Source organism: Tursiops truncatus, chromosome 6 (assembly GCF_011762595.2).
Source record: "Tursiops truncatus isolate mTurTru1 chromosome 6, mTurTru1.mat.Y, whole genome shotgun sequence".
NCBI classification, from domain to species: Eukaryota; Metazoa; Chordata; class Mammalia; order Artiodactyla; family Delphinidae; genus Tursiops; species Tursiops truncatus.
The window spans coordinates 25,923,991-25,940,750 of NC_047039.1; the positions used below are offsets into that span (position 1 = coordinate 25,923,991).

The 16,760-nt window shown below is 34.8% G+C and overlaps 2 protein-coding genes across 5 annotated transcripts in view; one reads left to right on the plus strand and one right to left on the minus strand.

Moving 5' to 3' along the window:
* CENPP (centromere protein P) overlaps positions 1 to 16,760 on the plus strand; it is a 234,678-nt gene that overhangs the window by 81,296 nt on the left and 136,622 nt on the right. The gene's annotated exons all lie outside the window — the stretch shown is intronic.
* On the minus strand, positions 3,537 to 14,076 carry OMD (osteomodulin). The gene is made up of 3 exons (XM_033857778.2): positions 13,835 to 14,076; positions 8,869 to 9,823; positions 3,537 to 6,288 (listed from the first exon to the last, which is right to left on the minus strand). Exons 2-3 carry the CDS (start codon positions 9,806 to 9,808, stop codon positions 5,963 to 5,965), a joined length of 1,266 nt encoding a protein of 421 aa, XP_033713669.1. The 5' UTR covers positions 9,809 to 9,823; positions 13,835 to 14,076; the 3' UTR covers positions 3,537 to 5,962.

Sequence of the window (16,760 nt, forward strand, 5' to 3'; positions counted from 1 at the left end):
GCTCATGTTAAGAGATCAGACAGGGGACTAGAGGTCAGATTAAGGAGAGTCTTTTATACCTTGCTGAGGTGTTTGAGTTTTATTTGCAGCCAGTGAGAGACCACTGAGAGATTTTTAAGCCAGTGAGTGACATTATTCTATTTTCATTTTAGAAGTATCCCTCTAATGTTGCATTTCTGAAGAATATCACTGCTTATCTATTACAAGTTTAAGGGTCTAAAATAACACACGTTTATTATCTCACAGTTTCTTTGTAGCAGTCATGCACCCATAATCATATATATGCCATCTCTTTGCAATATTGTGTTGGTTAGAAGCAAGTCAGAGGCCACATCCACACTTGAAGGGGAGATGACTATACAAGGCAAGATTCTAGAAGTATTCAGAATTACACTGGAAAATATGTATGTTCCCACCCACAGTTAGCCAAAGTTTGAGAGCACAGTCTCCCAAACCATCCTCATTTCTTATACCAACTGAAAGTTTGGGGGGTTCCCCAAACTACCCTCACATTTGATAATTTTCTAGGACTCATGGAACTCACTGAAAACCATTCTATTCATGGTTATGTTTTATCACAGGGAAAGGATACACATAAACATCAGCCAGAGGAAGAGACGCATTGGACAGAGTCTATGAGGGTTCCAAGTGCAGAGCTTCCATTGTTCTTAGGATGCGTTACCCGCCCAGCATTGGTGTATGACAAGGAATATGGGTATTGCCAACCAGGAAAGCACTACTGAGCCTCACAGTTCAGTTTTTACTGGGGCTTCATTACATATGCATGATCAATTGAGTATCCCACATGGTTGAACTCTGCCCCCAGGTTGACTGATACTATATGACACATCCTAAATCACATGGTTGTCTTTCTGGCATGGCCAACCTAAGACTATTTGGTATGGCCCGTCCCACCCTAAGATTGGATGTGTTAACCAGCATTCTAAACAAAGATAGAGATTACCTCCTAGAAGCTGACAGCAAAGCCCAAACCCCTCTTTGGTGTCAAATTCTTTACTACATAGTTTCCAGTATAAAATATGTTTCAAAGTTAGATTGTTTTCTACTCCAGAAAGAACTATTGTGTCCTGGTAGAAAGCTGTTTAGCTTTCACTGAACAGTAATAAAAGGTGAAAGCTAAGGCTCAAGAGCAGGCATTTATCCAAAATTGAGAGGGTTATCTCTGTGGAGATCTTTTTGGTGACCCTGCCACATTATCCTTGGTATCTTTATAGGGTTTTATATCTTTGAAGGTGTCCCAGAATTTTGCCTTGTGTAGTCATCTCCCCTTCAGTGTGGGAATGACCTCTGACTTGTTTCTAATGAACATTCTAGGATTTTATGGGAAGTCTATGATTTGAATCTCTGTCTCAAGTCTCTGCTTATGCCTGAAGCCTAGTTGTTTGGTCAAATGAGATAAAGATGTAGTTGCTTGGTCAAATGAGATAAAGATGCGAACCCAAGTACTTCCCGGACTAAAGGCTTAAGTTTAAAGGGAGGGGAATTATGACTCAATATAAAGAAGGGTTAATGTTAAAAATTTATCGTATTTGTGATTTTAATTTTTCTGAGTAGTACATAAGTCTAGGTATAATAAATTTGCAACCTAAACATGTAAGGACAGACATATCCATAAATGCCGTGCTATTTACTTGCTAGGCATACCAGGTTATACTTATTTAGGAAATTGGAATGCGTAAGAAACTTTGGATTTTTAGCGGTTATGATTTAATTTTGTTTCCAGCTGCTGTTATTCTTTATTTCTAAGATTTAGAAAAGATGTATTTGGAATCAGGAAATTGGGGTTTTAGTTCTAGCTTTCCATGGGTCATATGAATCCTTTGCTATAGTAAAAGTATACAGAAGAGACAGGTTCATTTCTTCTGTTTTTTCCCCATGGAATTGGTTTAGTATGTTACGTGATATGCATACATCTGCATTTTGGGCTAGTGGTTCCAACTTGAGGAATAAAGTAAAAATGTATAGTTTTCAGGTAATATTTAAACACATGCTGAACATTCTCAACCAGTATTATTATAAGCAAATTTATTAAATATCCTTTATTTTTATTTCCTTTCTAATATGTTTGCTAATTAAGCTTGGGTTCATGGTATGATTTGGATTTATTTGTTAGTGGTCACAAACACACACAGTTCAGCCTCAGAGCTAATATAGCTAATACCTTGAAGTGTAATGAGAAAATTGATGAATTTTCATCTTTTTCTTTCCTGATATAAATATATCATCTGGTTTTGTTTGCAGCTCTGGTAGGAGGTAGAACTTTATTCTTCCATCCTCCTAGGGAAAGCATTGGTGGTTATTTGTTTTGTTTTCTTTTTAATGAGAAATACTTGGGGTAGGCATGAGTTCCTCTGGACATTTTTGAGTAACAAAAGATGGTTGTTAACCTGCCTCCTTACTTGGCCCTGCAGCTGGAGGACATTTTATGACGTGTTTATATATACATGCCTTTAAAGGTAGAGCAGAGGTGACCTCTTCTTCCTAATAGACAGGAAGAGTTTGACTACTCTAGCCAGAGGAGCCAGGCAGCCAAGTGCCTTTTGAGGGAGGGAGGGAACTCTGCTTCCCACCCTTGTAGGCCATCTAGAGGTGCTTTGGAAGCTGAACCATCAAATAATGACTTGGAATATGTTTGTGGTGGGTATATGATTTAAGCTCCCTCCTCTCTCTCCCTAATGAAATCTTTAGTAAATTCTGTCTTGTTTACTAGTCTTTTGTACAAGTGGAACCTTGCAAGGAACCTGAAGGATGCTAACTCCATTCTAGAGGTTCCCCGAGAGAGCTCCAAGGCATGCGAAGCACAGCTGATGGCTGGGGGCACATATATCCAGTGGGCTGCTGGGCTGGACATACTGCAGTAATTACTGCTTGTAGGGTACCTGTAACTGGCATGCAGTTTGTTAAATGCTTTGGTATGTATACTATCTCTACTTGTCCTTATAACAGCCCTGTGAGAACCACCTTCCTTACAGAAATGCAGAAAGGGAGGCTTCAAGAAGTAACTTACTCAGAGTCATCTTGCTTAGTTACGAGTGTGAAGTCAGGCTTCTACCAAGGTATATCTGATTTCAAGTTCCTTGTTACGAACTGCTAAACTGTGCAGGTTTTTTCTTCACTAAGCCTATTCATTGAAGATTAAAATGTATTTTCATTTGTCAATTTAGGAGGAGATAAAAATAGGTGCTCCAGAATTCTGAAAATTTGGAGGGTTTTAACTGTGCAAGAGGTGAAATAAGTAATTACCACATCTTTATATTAATATCACCGTAGGACCTGTTTTCTCCACTCTTGCCAATCAGTCCCTACTCACACATCAAAGTACCATCTCTTTGAAGCCTTCAACTGCTTCACATCCTGGCCAGAAATAAAGTCGGCATATCTGTGTTCACATCATGTTTCAGTTACTGCCACATTGTATTTCTTTCTTCCTTTTGTTAGAGTGAGTTATTAGATTTTATTGTCTCTGTTAAATTTTTAAATAACAGCTTTATTGAAATAATTCACATCTCATGCAATTCACTTTTTTAAAGTGTACAATTCAATAGTTTTTAGTATTTTCAAACTTGTACAATCATCACTGTAATCAATTTCAGAATATTTTCATCACCCCCAAAAGAAAGACTCTATCCATTGTCAGTCATCCCCCAGTTTCCCTTTATTCTCCTGCCCCCCAACCCCAGGCAGCCAATAATCTTTCTGTCTCTATAGACTTGCCTCTTCTAGACATTTTATATAAATGGAATCATACAGTAGGTGGTCTTCTGTGACTGACTTCACTAGCATAATGTCTTCATGGTTCATCCATGTAGTAACATGTATCAGTACTTCATTCCTTCTTTTGGCTGAATAATTTTCCATTGTGTGGATATACCACATTTTGTTTATCCTTTCATCAGCTGAAGGACATTTGAGTGGTTTCCAGTTTTTGGCTATTAATGAATAATGCTGCTATGAACATTTGTGTACATGTTTTTGTGTGAACATATGTGTTCAGTTCTCTTAGGTATATATCTAGGAGTAGAATTGTTGGATCATAGGTAACTAACTTTTTGAAGAACTGCCAGACTGCTTTCCAAAGCAGCTGCACCATTTGACTGCATCACCAGCGGATTCCACTTTCTGTACCTCCTCATTAATACTTATTATTTGTCTGCCTTTTTGATTATAGCCATCCAGTGAATGTAAAGGAATATCTCGCTGTGGTTTTGATTTGCATTTTCCTGATGGCTCCTCATTAAATTTTAAATTGTTCTGGGTAAGAAATAGTCTTCTCTTTCTGATCTCCTAAAACACCCACAGTATTTTCCACATATTAGCTCATAATAAATGTTTAAATTTATAACCCTATTTTAAAAAATTTCATTAAAGGGGGAGATGGTCCTTAAAGTTTTTTACCTCTTTGGAAAATGTGCTCTACCCACATCACTATCGTTTTGCTCTTACCTTTACCCTCACACCTGTGTCTCATAGCGTCACAGGTGTACATATGTATTATGTTTGACCTCTCATTACTAAGCCCTGCATACCAAATGACTTGCTGAATGTTAATTAAATGAATGAATGAATGGAGTGTTGTTCATGTTCATTCTGGATTGTTGAGCTTGTCCCTGGGGACATGTGGGTGTTCTGTTTCTGCTACATGCTAATAACCTACTCAAAGATATAAAGAGCATTAGAGGCTTCATTTTAAACTGTCATCTCCAGAAAAATAGACTCACCACTAGACAACTGCTTTTAAAATACAGTTTTAATTTGTCTTTTTGCATACTATTTAAATTGTTACTGTTTGTTTGAGGGGTTTCCTGTGTAGGCAGTTCCAGATTTGTGTTTATTCCTTATCTGAGGAATTCTGTGAAATATTAGCCTGGTAAATCAAGAAAGTTCATCATAGAAGCTATACTTCATTATAAGGCATACTTAAAATGCTTCAAAATGATATATGATTTTTAAGGATTTAAAGAAGATATCAAAGCCTGTCATTCAAATTTCAAAGGAACTCTATTCAACTTTAACACTATGTAAATAAACATTGGCTGATATACATATATGTTTCTAATATATTGTGTTAGGAAAATAAAAGTGTTTAATTATGTTGATATACTTTCTTGTGCTAACATTAACTTAACCTTGTGAACAGAGCAGTTATTTATTAGCAAATCTTTATGTAAATAAAACCTTTCTCTAGTGAATTTACTATAGAAACACTGGAACGCAGTCAAGATTGTTTTGTACAATTGCTGAAATTTGCTAAAATATGAATTGTGATAAGATGATGTGGTGTTTTTTAGGTATCCAAATACAGGATTTAAATATTTGTTGCTTTCGTGCTCTGAGAGAAAAACAAGACTAGTTGATTTCATAAGTCTGTGTGCCTTGGATCCTTAGTACGATAGCCTCTTTTGAAAATCAAGAATATCATTCTGTGCTCTAAGTGGTAGGACCAGTGGGTGGCTGTCATGGTGATGATATTCAAATACAAGTGTGAAAGCTTTTCTGGACATTAGGTCAAAAAAACAGTCTAGTCCTTAAATGAGTAGCTGCTGTTACATTAATGTAACCTTCTGGCATTTAAACACTATGCTCATAGTGATTTAAAGCACATGGCTTACAGTTCTTAGCTTCTAACACTACTTCTTACATCATTATTAGAAAAATTACTGTTAATAGAAGTGGTCATACTTGCTTTTTTTCTCAACATGATGATAATTTAATATTCAAAGTGTAGTTTTTGATTCCTACTTATCATTCTAATTTACATTTCTAAAGATTTATATCATTTTGAGTAAGTTCTAATCCTGTGTAATGATGCAAATGTTGTCAACAACCTAAATTCAATTTGATCTCATACTAGTACAGAATTCCAGGTATATTACTACGAGCTATGCATATTTAGTTAAATTTATACTGAATAATAAGATTTCGTGAAGTTATAAATGTATACCTATATAGTTTCTTGCCATTCTTGACTTCCATAATAGTGAGGGTCAACATTTTCTTCTGTTCCTTCTTCTTGGGCTTCATGGTGATCATCGTGATCTTCACTGTCACCATCATCTTGAAATCTCCTGAAAACCTGGGTCTTCAGTTGTATTGTTTGACCATTAGTGCTTCTTTGTTCACCATAATAAATAGTGTGTATATGAGGGAAGCAGAGGAAAATGTATGAGCTTATTGGCTCTTTTAGCTTATTTTGATCTACACGAATGTATGTTAAATGATGGTAATGTAGTGGGTCAACAGATGGACACATCAATGTGACATTGATATCTGAAAAATACAAATTAAAAATTAATCCTGCTGAATTACATCCATAATCCTATATTGAATTTTATTAAAATGTTTATGGGGTATAGTTTTATTAATTAAAATACTTGTAAGTGGAATTATTTTTTACAGTAATCAAATAGTAAAATGAAAATGAAACTATAAGTGAATTTTATATTATCAAAATAAACGATGGCTTCATTGGCTATTAAGTAATTATTTAAGTATTAAATAAATTATTTAAGTAATAAATTCTTAGTAGAAACAATCTCAAAAAGAAAAAAGTGAAAATCACCTATAGTTCTACTACTCAGGATCTCATATTTCTTTGTATACTCTACAGTACTAATTCTCAATGTTCAAGGTGATAACATTTAATAGAAAAGACTATAAACCTTGGAGTACACCTTTCTCTGGGGCCAATTTCTGCCATTTCCCTAGCCAGCTTCAAAGCAACCATTTTCAGCAATTTGTAAAGCATATGGTTTTAAAGATTTGTTCTTTAAAAGGTCAAAATACTCTTCTTTCTGTCTTTAAAAGACAATGATGCTCCTAATGAATTCAGTAAAGTTGCAGGATACAAAATTAATACACAGAAATCTGTTGCACTTCTATACACTAACAACGAAAGATCAGAAAGAGAAATTAAAGAAACAATCCAACTTACCATCACGTCAAAAAGAATAAAATAACTAGGAATAAACCTACCTAAGGAAACAAAAGACCTGTCTGTACTCCAAAAACTATAAGATGCTGATGAAAGAAATCGAAGATGATACAAACAGATGGAAAGATGTACCATGTTCTTGGATTGGAAGAAGCGATATTGTCAAAATGACTATACTACCCAAGGCAATCTACAGATTCAGTGCAATCCCTATGAAATGGCATTTTTCACAGAACTAGAACCAAAAAAATCTTAAAATTCATGTGGAGACACAAAAGACCCTGAATAGCCAAAGAAATCTTGAGAAAGAAAAATGAAGCTGGAGGAATCAGGCGCCCTGACTTCAGACTATACTACAAAGCTACAGTCATCAAAATGGTGTGGTACTGGCACAGAAACAGACATATAGATCAATGGAACAGGCTAGAAAGCCCAGAAATAAACCCGCACACCTATGGTCAATTAATCTACGACAGAGGAGGCAAGACTATACAATGAAGGAAAGACAGTGTGTTCAGTAAATGGTGCTGGGAAAACTGGACAGCTACATGTAAAACAATGAAATTAGAACATTCTTTAACACCATACACAAATTAAACTCAAAATGGATTAAAGACCTAAATGTAAAACCAGATACTGTAAAACCCTTAGAGGAAAACTTAGGCAGAACACTCTTTGACATAAATCACAGCAATATCTTTTCTAAGCCATCTCCTAGAGTAATGGAAATAAAAAAATAAATAAACAAATGGGACCTCATTAAACTCAAAAGCTTTTGCACAGCAAAGAAACCATAAAAAAAATGAAAAGACAACCTACAAAATGGAAAAAAATATTTGCAAACGATGCAACCGACAAGGAATTAGACTCCATTTATAAAGAGCTCATACAACTCCATAACAAAAGACCAAACAACTCAGTCAAAAAATGGTCAGGAGACCTAAATAGACATTTCTCTAAAGACGATATACAGATGGCCAAGAGGCACATGAAAAGATGCTCAACATCGCTAATTATTAGAGAAATGCAAATCACAACTACAATGAGATATCACCTCACACCAGTCAGAATGGCCATCATCAAACAATCTATAAACAATAAATGATGGAGAGGGTGTGGAGAAAAGGGAACCCTCCTACATTGTTGGTGGGAATATAAATTGGTACAGCCACTATGGAGAACAGTATGGAGGTTCCTTAAGAAACTAAAAATACAGCTACCATATGATCCAGCAATCCCACTCCTGGGCATATATCTGGAGAAATCCATGGTTCGAAAGGATAGAGGCACCCCAAATGTCATTGCAGCACTGTTTCCAATAGCCAAGACATGGAAGCAACCTAAATATCCATCGACAGATGAATGGATAAACAAGATAGGGTACATATATACAATGGAATATTACTCAGCCATTAAAAAAGAATGAAATAATGCCATTTGCAGCAACATGGATGGACCTGGAGATTATCACACTAAGTAAAGTAAGTCAGAGAAAGAAAAATATCATATGATATCACTTATATGCAGAATCTAAGAAAAAATGATACAAATGAACTTATTTACAAAACAGAAACAAACTCACAGACTGAGAGAACGAACTTATAGTTACCAGGGGGGAAGAGTGGGGGAGAGGAATAGATTTGGAGTTTGGGATTGACATGTACAACAAGGACATACTCTATAGCACAGGGATCACTGCTCGATATTCTATAATAACCTAAATGGTAAAATAATTTGAAAAAGAATAGATACATGTATATGTATAACTAAATCACTTTGCTGTTCACCTGAAACTAACACAACATTGTTAATCAACTATGCTCCAATATAAAATAAAAATTAAATAAGTAAATAAATTAAAATTAAATAAATAAAAAATAAAAACAATACACACAAAAAAATGAAATTTTACATACTTTCAATTTCATTATTTTCTAGGTATAGGTGTTCTAAATTTCTTGGAATATAGAATGCTTGCTTCAGTTTGTTGTGTCCAACATTGAGCTCTATAAGGTTGGAAAGATTAAAAATATAATAAGGGATGTCTTGTAGTTTATTGTGTGACATTCTTAGAGCATGAAGTTTTGGGAGTTCTTTGAAGTAATTTTCTGGTATAGCAGATATTGAATTATTTTCTAAAGACAGATACATAAGTGAAGAAGGCAAACCAGGAGGCATTGATTCTAATCTGTTATTACATAGGTTAAGCTGCATTAGTTTTTCCATTTTCGCAAGGATTTTTTCTTGTAATGTAGAATCATCAATTTGATTGTAACAAAGATCAAGCATGGTCAAGTTTACTAGCCCATTTACAGCATTTGTCTGCAGTCTGGAGATCTGATTGTAACCAAGAAGAATCCTTTCCAAAGACTTAGGAAGAGGAAATGGAAAGTCTTCTAAATTGTTATGCTGTAGGTGGAGTTGTAGTAGATTTGACAATTTGGCAAACACACCATGATCAATATTTTGAGATTTAATTTTGTTGTGGCTGAGGTTGATTTCTTTAAGATGAGTGGCATTGATGAATGAATCTGCAGTCACAACCTCAATTTCATTAAACTGAAGATAAACTTGCTGAATGTATGCTGGAATATTTGGGATAGTCTTGAGTTTGCGATTATCACAGTACATTGATGATGGAAAGTTAGGTGGACAGAAGCATTCACTGGCACAACCTAAAGTATGCTGATGAAATGGAACTCCATAATCTTCATTTTGATGAAATTGGAATTCTGGTTGGTAGACATCATCTGGTTCTTGGTCATAATCTTCATTCCATTGATAACTTTCATACTGGCAATATACTTTGACTCCAAGAAAGAAGAAAAGGACACACACTGGACTTGAAAAGCCCATGTTCCTTTTTTTGTCCTATTACAAGGCAAAAAGGAAATATATTGTGGGAAAAGTGAGTAAACTTAGAATAATTTGTATATAAATTGACAGTTATATAAAATGCATAATATCTATATCTGTATTGAAATATATAAAAGAGTGTCCAGAATTAATGGGTACTGCTCAGACCAAAATTAATGTATAAGGTGGTATTTTTTAAAAAGTCACATACTGCATTGAACCAGACTAAGTAACCATCTTTTAAGAGAATCTCGATTTGTCTTGTTTACTAGACTATAGATTTACAATGATAGCATGACATCTCTCCACCCCAAAGCCAAGTGCTCTTTCCATATAAATGCTGGATGTTCTCACTGACTATTTGGCCCCTTCTGTGATGTTTACTGCCTATGAGAAGAGAGACTCTATGTTTTAGTTACTTAGGAGATTCTTGATATTAACCAAAATTTTCCCGCTGCAACTTTTGTTTGCTGATGTTCTTTTCTGCTCTTTGGAAGAACATAGAACACTCCATTTTACGTGAAAGCTTGAGATACTAAAAATAACTATCATGTTTCCTCTTAGTGTTTTCTGTCCAAGACTAACTGTGACTTCAAATTTTCCCTGTGAAATAGTTTGCAGAATCCAATTATTTTGTCTCTGACTCTACTTGAATAACTACTTTAAATCACAAACACACACAACATTTACATTCTACAAAATTAGTTTCTAATTGATTATTCTATACATTTTTCCTATTACCTTCCTAGCTTCTTTCTTTCCACTGATATTTTGGAGTTAATTTCTGGATATACAGATATTAAAAACACACTGTCCTGTCTCCCAGGAGTTTAGGTCTTAGTGGAGAATCAGATGATGACTTTGCCTCTTTTTTCACCAAGAAAATAGAAGAGACAATCATTTAATATATTGACTTCTATTTAATCTTATCCCTTCCTACATAAAATGCCAAAATGGTAATGGTTTCATCTTTTAAACAATTTTGATTTTGAAATTCATAAAGTTTCCTTTTGCAAATCTAAATAGACTCCATCCATTGTTCCTTTTTATCCATGTGATTCATGGAGGACATGGCATTTGCATTAGACTTTGAAGGAATGTGAGGGTTCTCACAGAGGGAAATAGGGAAGATTTGCAGCTAGAAGAGATGAGCAAAAACATGTAAGCAACAAAGGGTGAGATGTTTGGGATGTGGTGGTTAACTGTTGAAGGAGCACAATAAGACTGTTACAGCCAATCTCAACCAGAACCTAAAGGCCTAAATTGTGACCTCAGGAATTTGCACTCTGGGAATGAACACCTAGTTTAATTCATTAATATAGTTGAGCCATAATCTTCACACTGCAGTGTTCATGCATCAAGTAAGATAGAGTCCTGGGAGGAGAAGTGAAAGAGTATGGTCTCATCCCAAAGGGCAGTGTTCAGTGCTGGCTGACCCAGACAGGGCACTGGGAAGCTCCCAGTGGGTATGATTAGTAGTGCTTTTTCACCTGCTATAATTAGTGACCCTGTACTAGATGTTGTGTGTGGACATGGTTAGAAAAGAGCCTTGCAAATATTACTAGTGATTTAGTTAGTTTGATTGGGCTACTTGATGATTGTCTCGAATTTTAGAGGTGAGGCACTGTGCTTGGTGGGAAATACAGAAATGAAGAAAATATGAAGACATGAGCATACAATTTAGTAGACATATTCTCAGGCAGAGGGAAATATGGTTTGCAGCAGAGATACCAGTGCTGTGGGAACCAGTGTCTTAACCCTGCTTGCGGGAGACAGGGAAACCTTTGCAGACATCATTTGGCCAGGACTTCGGGAGATTCACAGGAATGGGTATAGAACACCCTATACATATTACTCTCTAGTTGATAATATTTTATGTATTAAAATTATAGTATTTTATACTCATTATACTATAACATATCAACTTTTTTTTTAAGTGCTTGTCATACTTCATTTAAAGTACTGCACCATGGAGTTGAGATGAAAGTAGAAGCAGAGGCAGAGACATGCAGCTGTGCAGGGTCAGGCCATGTAGGGGGTCTCAGAAGCTGACTGATACACAGTTGAACTTTGAAAAGAGTACTGCTCATCAGAACTCTGAATTTTAACCTTGTGTTAGAACATCAGTAATCATCAGTTAGTAATCTTACATTTGAGAATTAAAGTCATGACTGTTCAACAACTACAAGAAATTGTTGGGAAAAAAGGAGACCTGGATGATACTTTTGGTTCAGCATTTACCTTTGCCTAGGAATCAAGACCTCATGATGAGGGCCTCTCTGAAAATAAAGGGATTCTTAGTATTATCTGCTTTTGGTCTTCTTGGCCGCCTAAGAAGAAAGGTCTTTCCCTGAAGACATTTTCTCTTCTAAATCTGAGTTCATCATCATTGTCCTCATCCACTGAGGACCTCGGCCCTCTAGCTCAACCTTGTCCCACTCCCTTTTCAATAAGTGCTGTTTTCTGGTCTAAAATCCATTCCATCTCCATTGATATACCCATTATTTTCTATTTTTTTTACTCCTCAACTTCACCCCTGATCATTTTCCCTGTTATAGTCCTCTCTTATTTCTTTTTATCCAAATTTTTCATTCAGCTAATCTTTTACCAGCCATTTGCAAGGCATACTTTTATTACTTCTGCCTTTTATGTTCGGCAATTTATGCCTTGTCTCCTATAGCATAACTCATAGCAAAACATTATAACTCACTGTCAATCATCTCATTTCTCAACCTCTAATTTTTGACAGACTCTAGTACAATGCACAGTTTGTAAGTGCTCACAGATTTGTTGAATGCATGATTGATTTTTTGTTATAGATTACATCTTGTTAGTGATGTTTATTGCTACTAATGTTGATTATTTCTAGGCATTTATTTCACCACAGTGATTTCTCTAAATGAACATTTTCACAGAGAACATGGCTATTCTATTTTCTATTGAATATTTCTGTCACAATACACTATATTCACTTTCCTACATGTATTCCTTACCTTGTTTAGTAGAAAAATCACAAATGTGAAAAAGAAAGTTTAAGGCAAACTGAAATATGTTACCAGGTTTTTAAAATTACTCATTAATATGAATTTTTCATATTATAGCTAAAAAAGTTTCTATGTCATAACATTTCTCTAACCTGGAAAAAAGCACTCGTGCTTTCATCAAGAAAGTTCTAAGTTAAATTACTAATCAAAATGAGATGGAACTTTGTCCTGGAAAGTTTAAAGTAATTGGAAAGCTTCATAGCATTTTATTATTTTAAAAACTTAATTGTTTTGTTGGTATGCCACAGAAACTAAAATATAAGAAACCAAGTATTAGGATATGATTCAGAATTTTTTCCAAAGCAGTTTTAAATTTAACCCTGTAAAATTAAAGTTGTATACATCACTGTCACACACAAGGCCTAAGGAAGTAAAACTCTTTTGCTATTAAAAATATGAAAGTCTCAAAATTATTTTTAGCCATAATACATTTGGATCTTAATTAACTGAAACCCAAGAAACTAGAACATTCAGTGCTAGATAGAGTACTTGTATTTTCTCTTTGAGGAAGAGGCAAACACATCATAACATCAGAGATTTGGTTAATAAAGAAATTTTGAGAAAATTTCTAGTGAAATTTGTACAAATACCCATTTCTCTAAAACCAGAATCTCTAGCATTGCTCAGATGTATGGCTCAAAGGCGTTCGCTGTTTTTTTGTCACTTAAAGTTGAGAGAGAGAGAGAGGGAGAGGGAGAGAGAAACAGAAAATTATTCCATTAACGTGAGAATCTTTCATTCAAAGTAAAAAAAAATCTAAACAAAAATCATTTATTGGGTAAATCTTAAGTTAGAAAATTAAATTCCCTATATTATTTCCCTGAATATTTTTGCTAATCAAATGTTAATGTAGCTTTTACCAGATATTGCTTATAAAAATGTGCATTTATGATGGCTATAATCTATTTTAATGTTAAATCAAATATATTTTAAACAGTAGAAATATTTTCTTTAAAAAATGAAAATTATTTTATCATCATACCTGTTGAGTTTGCTTTAGTTTTCAGGGACTGATGAATTTGCAAATCCTGTAAATGAATCAGAAATTCCTAAATTCTTAAACTGAATCTCTTAAAAATCCACAGTAACTGTGTGTCCAGGCAGGGCTGTCCCTTGAATTGCTATAGCAATTTAAGCAAATATAATCTACTTGGAAAATACTTGGGTTGAATTAAAATTATGTATTTCTTTTCATTATCCAAAACTTTGTGGACTCAAATTAAAATGCTTGTGTTCTTGGTCAGATTTATGTGGCTTACTTCTTTCTTTTCCCCTTAATTTTGGTTTGAGGTATGGCAAGAATTTCCTCTAGTATGAAAGGCAAACAGAACTAAATGAAACAGCATGTACTGATTACTGTTTTATTTTCATTTTCATGCCAAAGAATTCTTCAAAGTAAGGTCCACTGTAACATGGAGCTCAGTGTCTTGGCATTTTAAGGTGGAACTCAGAGTCATCTTGAGACCTCGGTTGTCTGATACCGTGTATTCACACCAGTGCTTCCCTTTATTAAGACAAGGAACCAGGATGAGAAACATACAGCATTTCATATCTAGTTTATTTTAAAAATGAAATAGATGGTCATTAGTGACACAGATTAAATATATCACTTTTCCATACAAAGAAGTATACCTTCTTTTCTATCAGCTATCCCCTTTCTCACCTTCCTCCCAAATACATCCACTAGCATGTGTTCTAATAACCTTTGAAATAAAATTAATCTCTTAGTTATGGAATTCACTCAGAAGGTATATCTCTGATTTGTCTGTTTTTACTAGTACAAAAAAATAATTTTATAGTATTGAATAAGATGGAATTAGGAACTTCTGTTGACCAGCTGTTATTGCTTTTATTTTGCAGATGTAGAAAATTTACAAATTTCACTGAGCTGTCTCTCTTGAAGAGTGGCAGTTAACTACTTAAATGCTATATTTTTATACCAATATTTTCATATTTTAAACAGAGTTAACTTGTATCTCTTGGCAGTGAACTTTGAGTTCATTCTTTGGGAGATTCTTTCAAGCTTGTACAAACTAATAAGGTAAAGTGATTCCTGGAATTTGTTTTTGTTTCCTCAAAATAGTATTTTCCATTAGGTTTTCATAAAGAATGCACAAGATTTATTTTGTTATACTTCAGATTTTTAAAAAGTGTACAGTGTTTCAAGAGATGTTTTGGCAATACTGTAAAAATCTCATCTATTATTTGAGACACTGGTATGTAAAACGTGGCAGACCATATTTGGGCCAAGATTTCATCTTGTTACTGATCTTTTCCATATGTTTCCTTTTAGTGTTTGTTCTTAAAACTCAGACTTCCATGCTAAGGAGAAGAGAGCAAATCTGTACTTTTTCCAAAAATCATTCTACATGCCCTCACAGTTCTTTTGGAAGGTTAATGTAAAATTAACAGCTTAATTTTTATTAAATTCTTCTTTTAACTCTGTGATTTGAACTTATGATAGTGATTATGTTGTTCATGTTCCTAACAAATGTGAAAATATTTATCAATATATAGCTAGAACACTCAGAGTTGAAAGTGTCTAGGAAATTTAAATAAGGTTGATGGTGTCTAGGAGGTTTAGGTTTGGCAGGGGGTGGGAAGGGTGGTTTGAGTCAGGCCTTAGAGGAAAACTAGAAGCTGCAAGTGATTGTGATAGTTCACTGTTTCAGTTGGTGGTTATTTTATTTTATTTAAAAATTGTTTTTAGTTTTATTTATTTATTTTTGGCTGTGCTGCACTGCTTGCGGGATCTTAGTTCCCTGACCAGGGACTGAACCCTCACCCTCGGCAGTGAAAGCACAGAGCCCTAACCACTGGGCCACCAGGGAATTCCCTCAGTTGGTGATTATAATTGTAGCAATTAGGGAGAGAAGTCAGTTGAATTGGTGAAAGTCTAAATTATATTCTATGATTATAATTTGACTGAAGTAGATAAACTATCTCAGAGCCAGATAACTAGTGCTGGCTAGGAAAGGTCTGACTGAGACTGGTAATTATGGTAATAAACCATAATAAAGATTTTTAATTCATTTATTCATCCAGCTAATATTTGTTGAGCACCTACTTTGTTCAAGGCAGTTTTAGGTGCTGAGAACCCAGCAGCAAAATTCCCTATTATCACTGAAGAGGAAGAGAGAAAATAAACATATCAAGTGGTGTGGAGTGCAATGGAGAGGAACAAAGCAAGGCAGAGGGGTAAAAATGAATGAGCACAGGGGTTTAAGTCAATAGTTCTGACACTACTGTGATGTATGCTGGAAAGGAATGGTTATGTAACTGTGGTGAATGGGGGAGCCAGGTGTCTCACAGCTGGAGGGAGGTTACAGATAAGCAAGTGGAGGTGGTGGGAATGAAAGGCTACGGTTGTTTTAGATCTCATTAATACTTGACATTATCTAACTTTCCCCCCCAATTTTTAGGTATATGATGGTATTACTTGTGATTTTAATTTCCATTTCCCTGATTACTAAAGAGGTTGAACATTTTTTCAAATGTTTTTCAGCCATTTGGATTTTCTCTTCTGAGGTATGCCTGTTAATGTTTTTGCTCATTTTTCTGTTGTGTTATTTGTCTTTTTCTTATTTATTTTTAGGGGTTTTTTATATGTTTATGGATACCCATTTTTTGTTATATGTGTGACACTGTCATCATTTTTCAGTTGATTCTCTTGGGTTTTTCAGGTTGATTCTCTTGGGTTTTGCATATGAATCATATGCAAATGATATTGTACCTTCTTTCTAATTGTTTTTGAGAGGATAGCTCTTATTTCAAGAAGATATTTTGCAAATCTTTACTCTTCAGACAATTGGACTGTTGCTTTGTGTTTCTCCCGGTTAACTCCTAAGTAAACCACATGAGATAAAAGTACAATTCAAATCAATAAGCCACATGATAACAAAACTGGA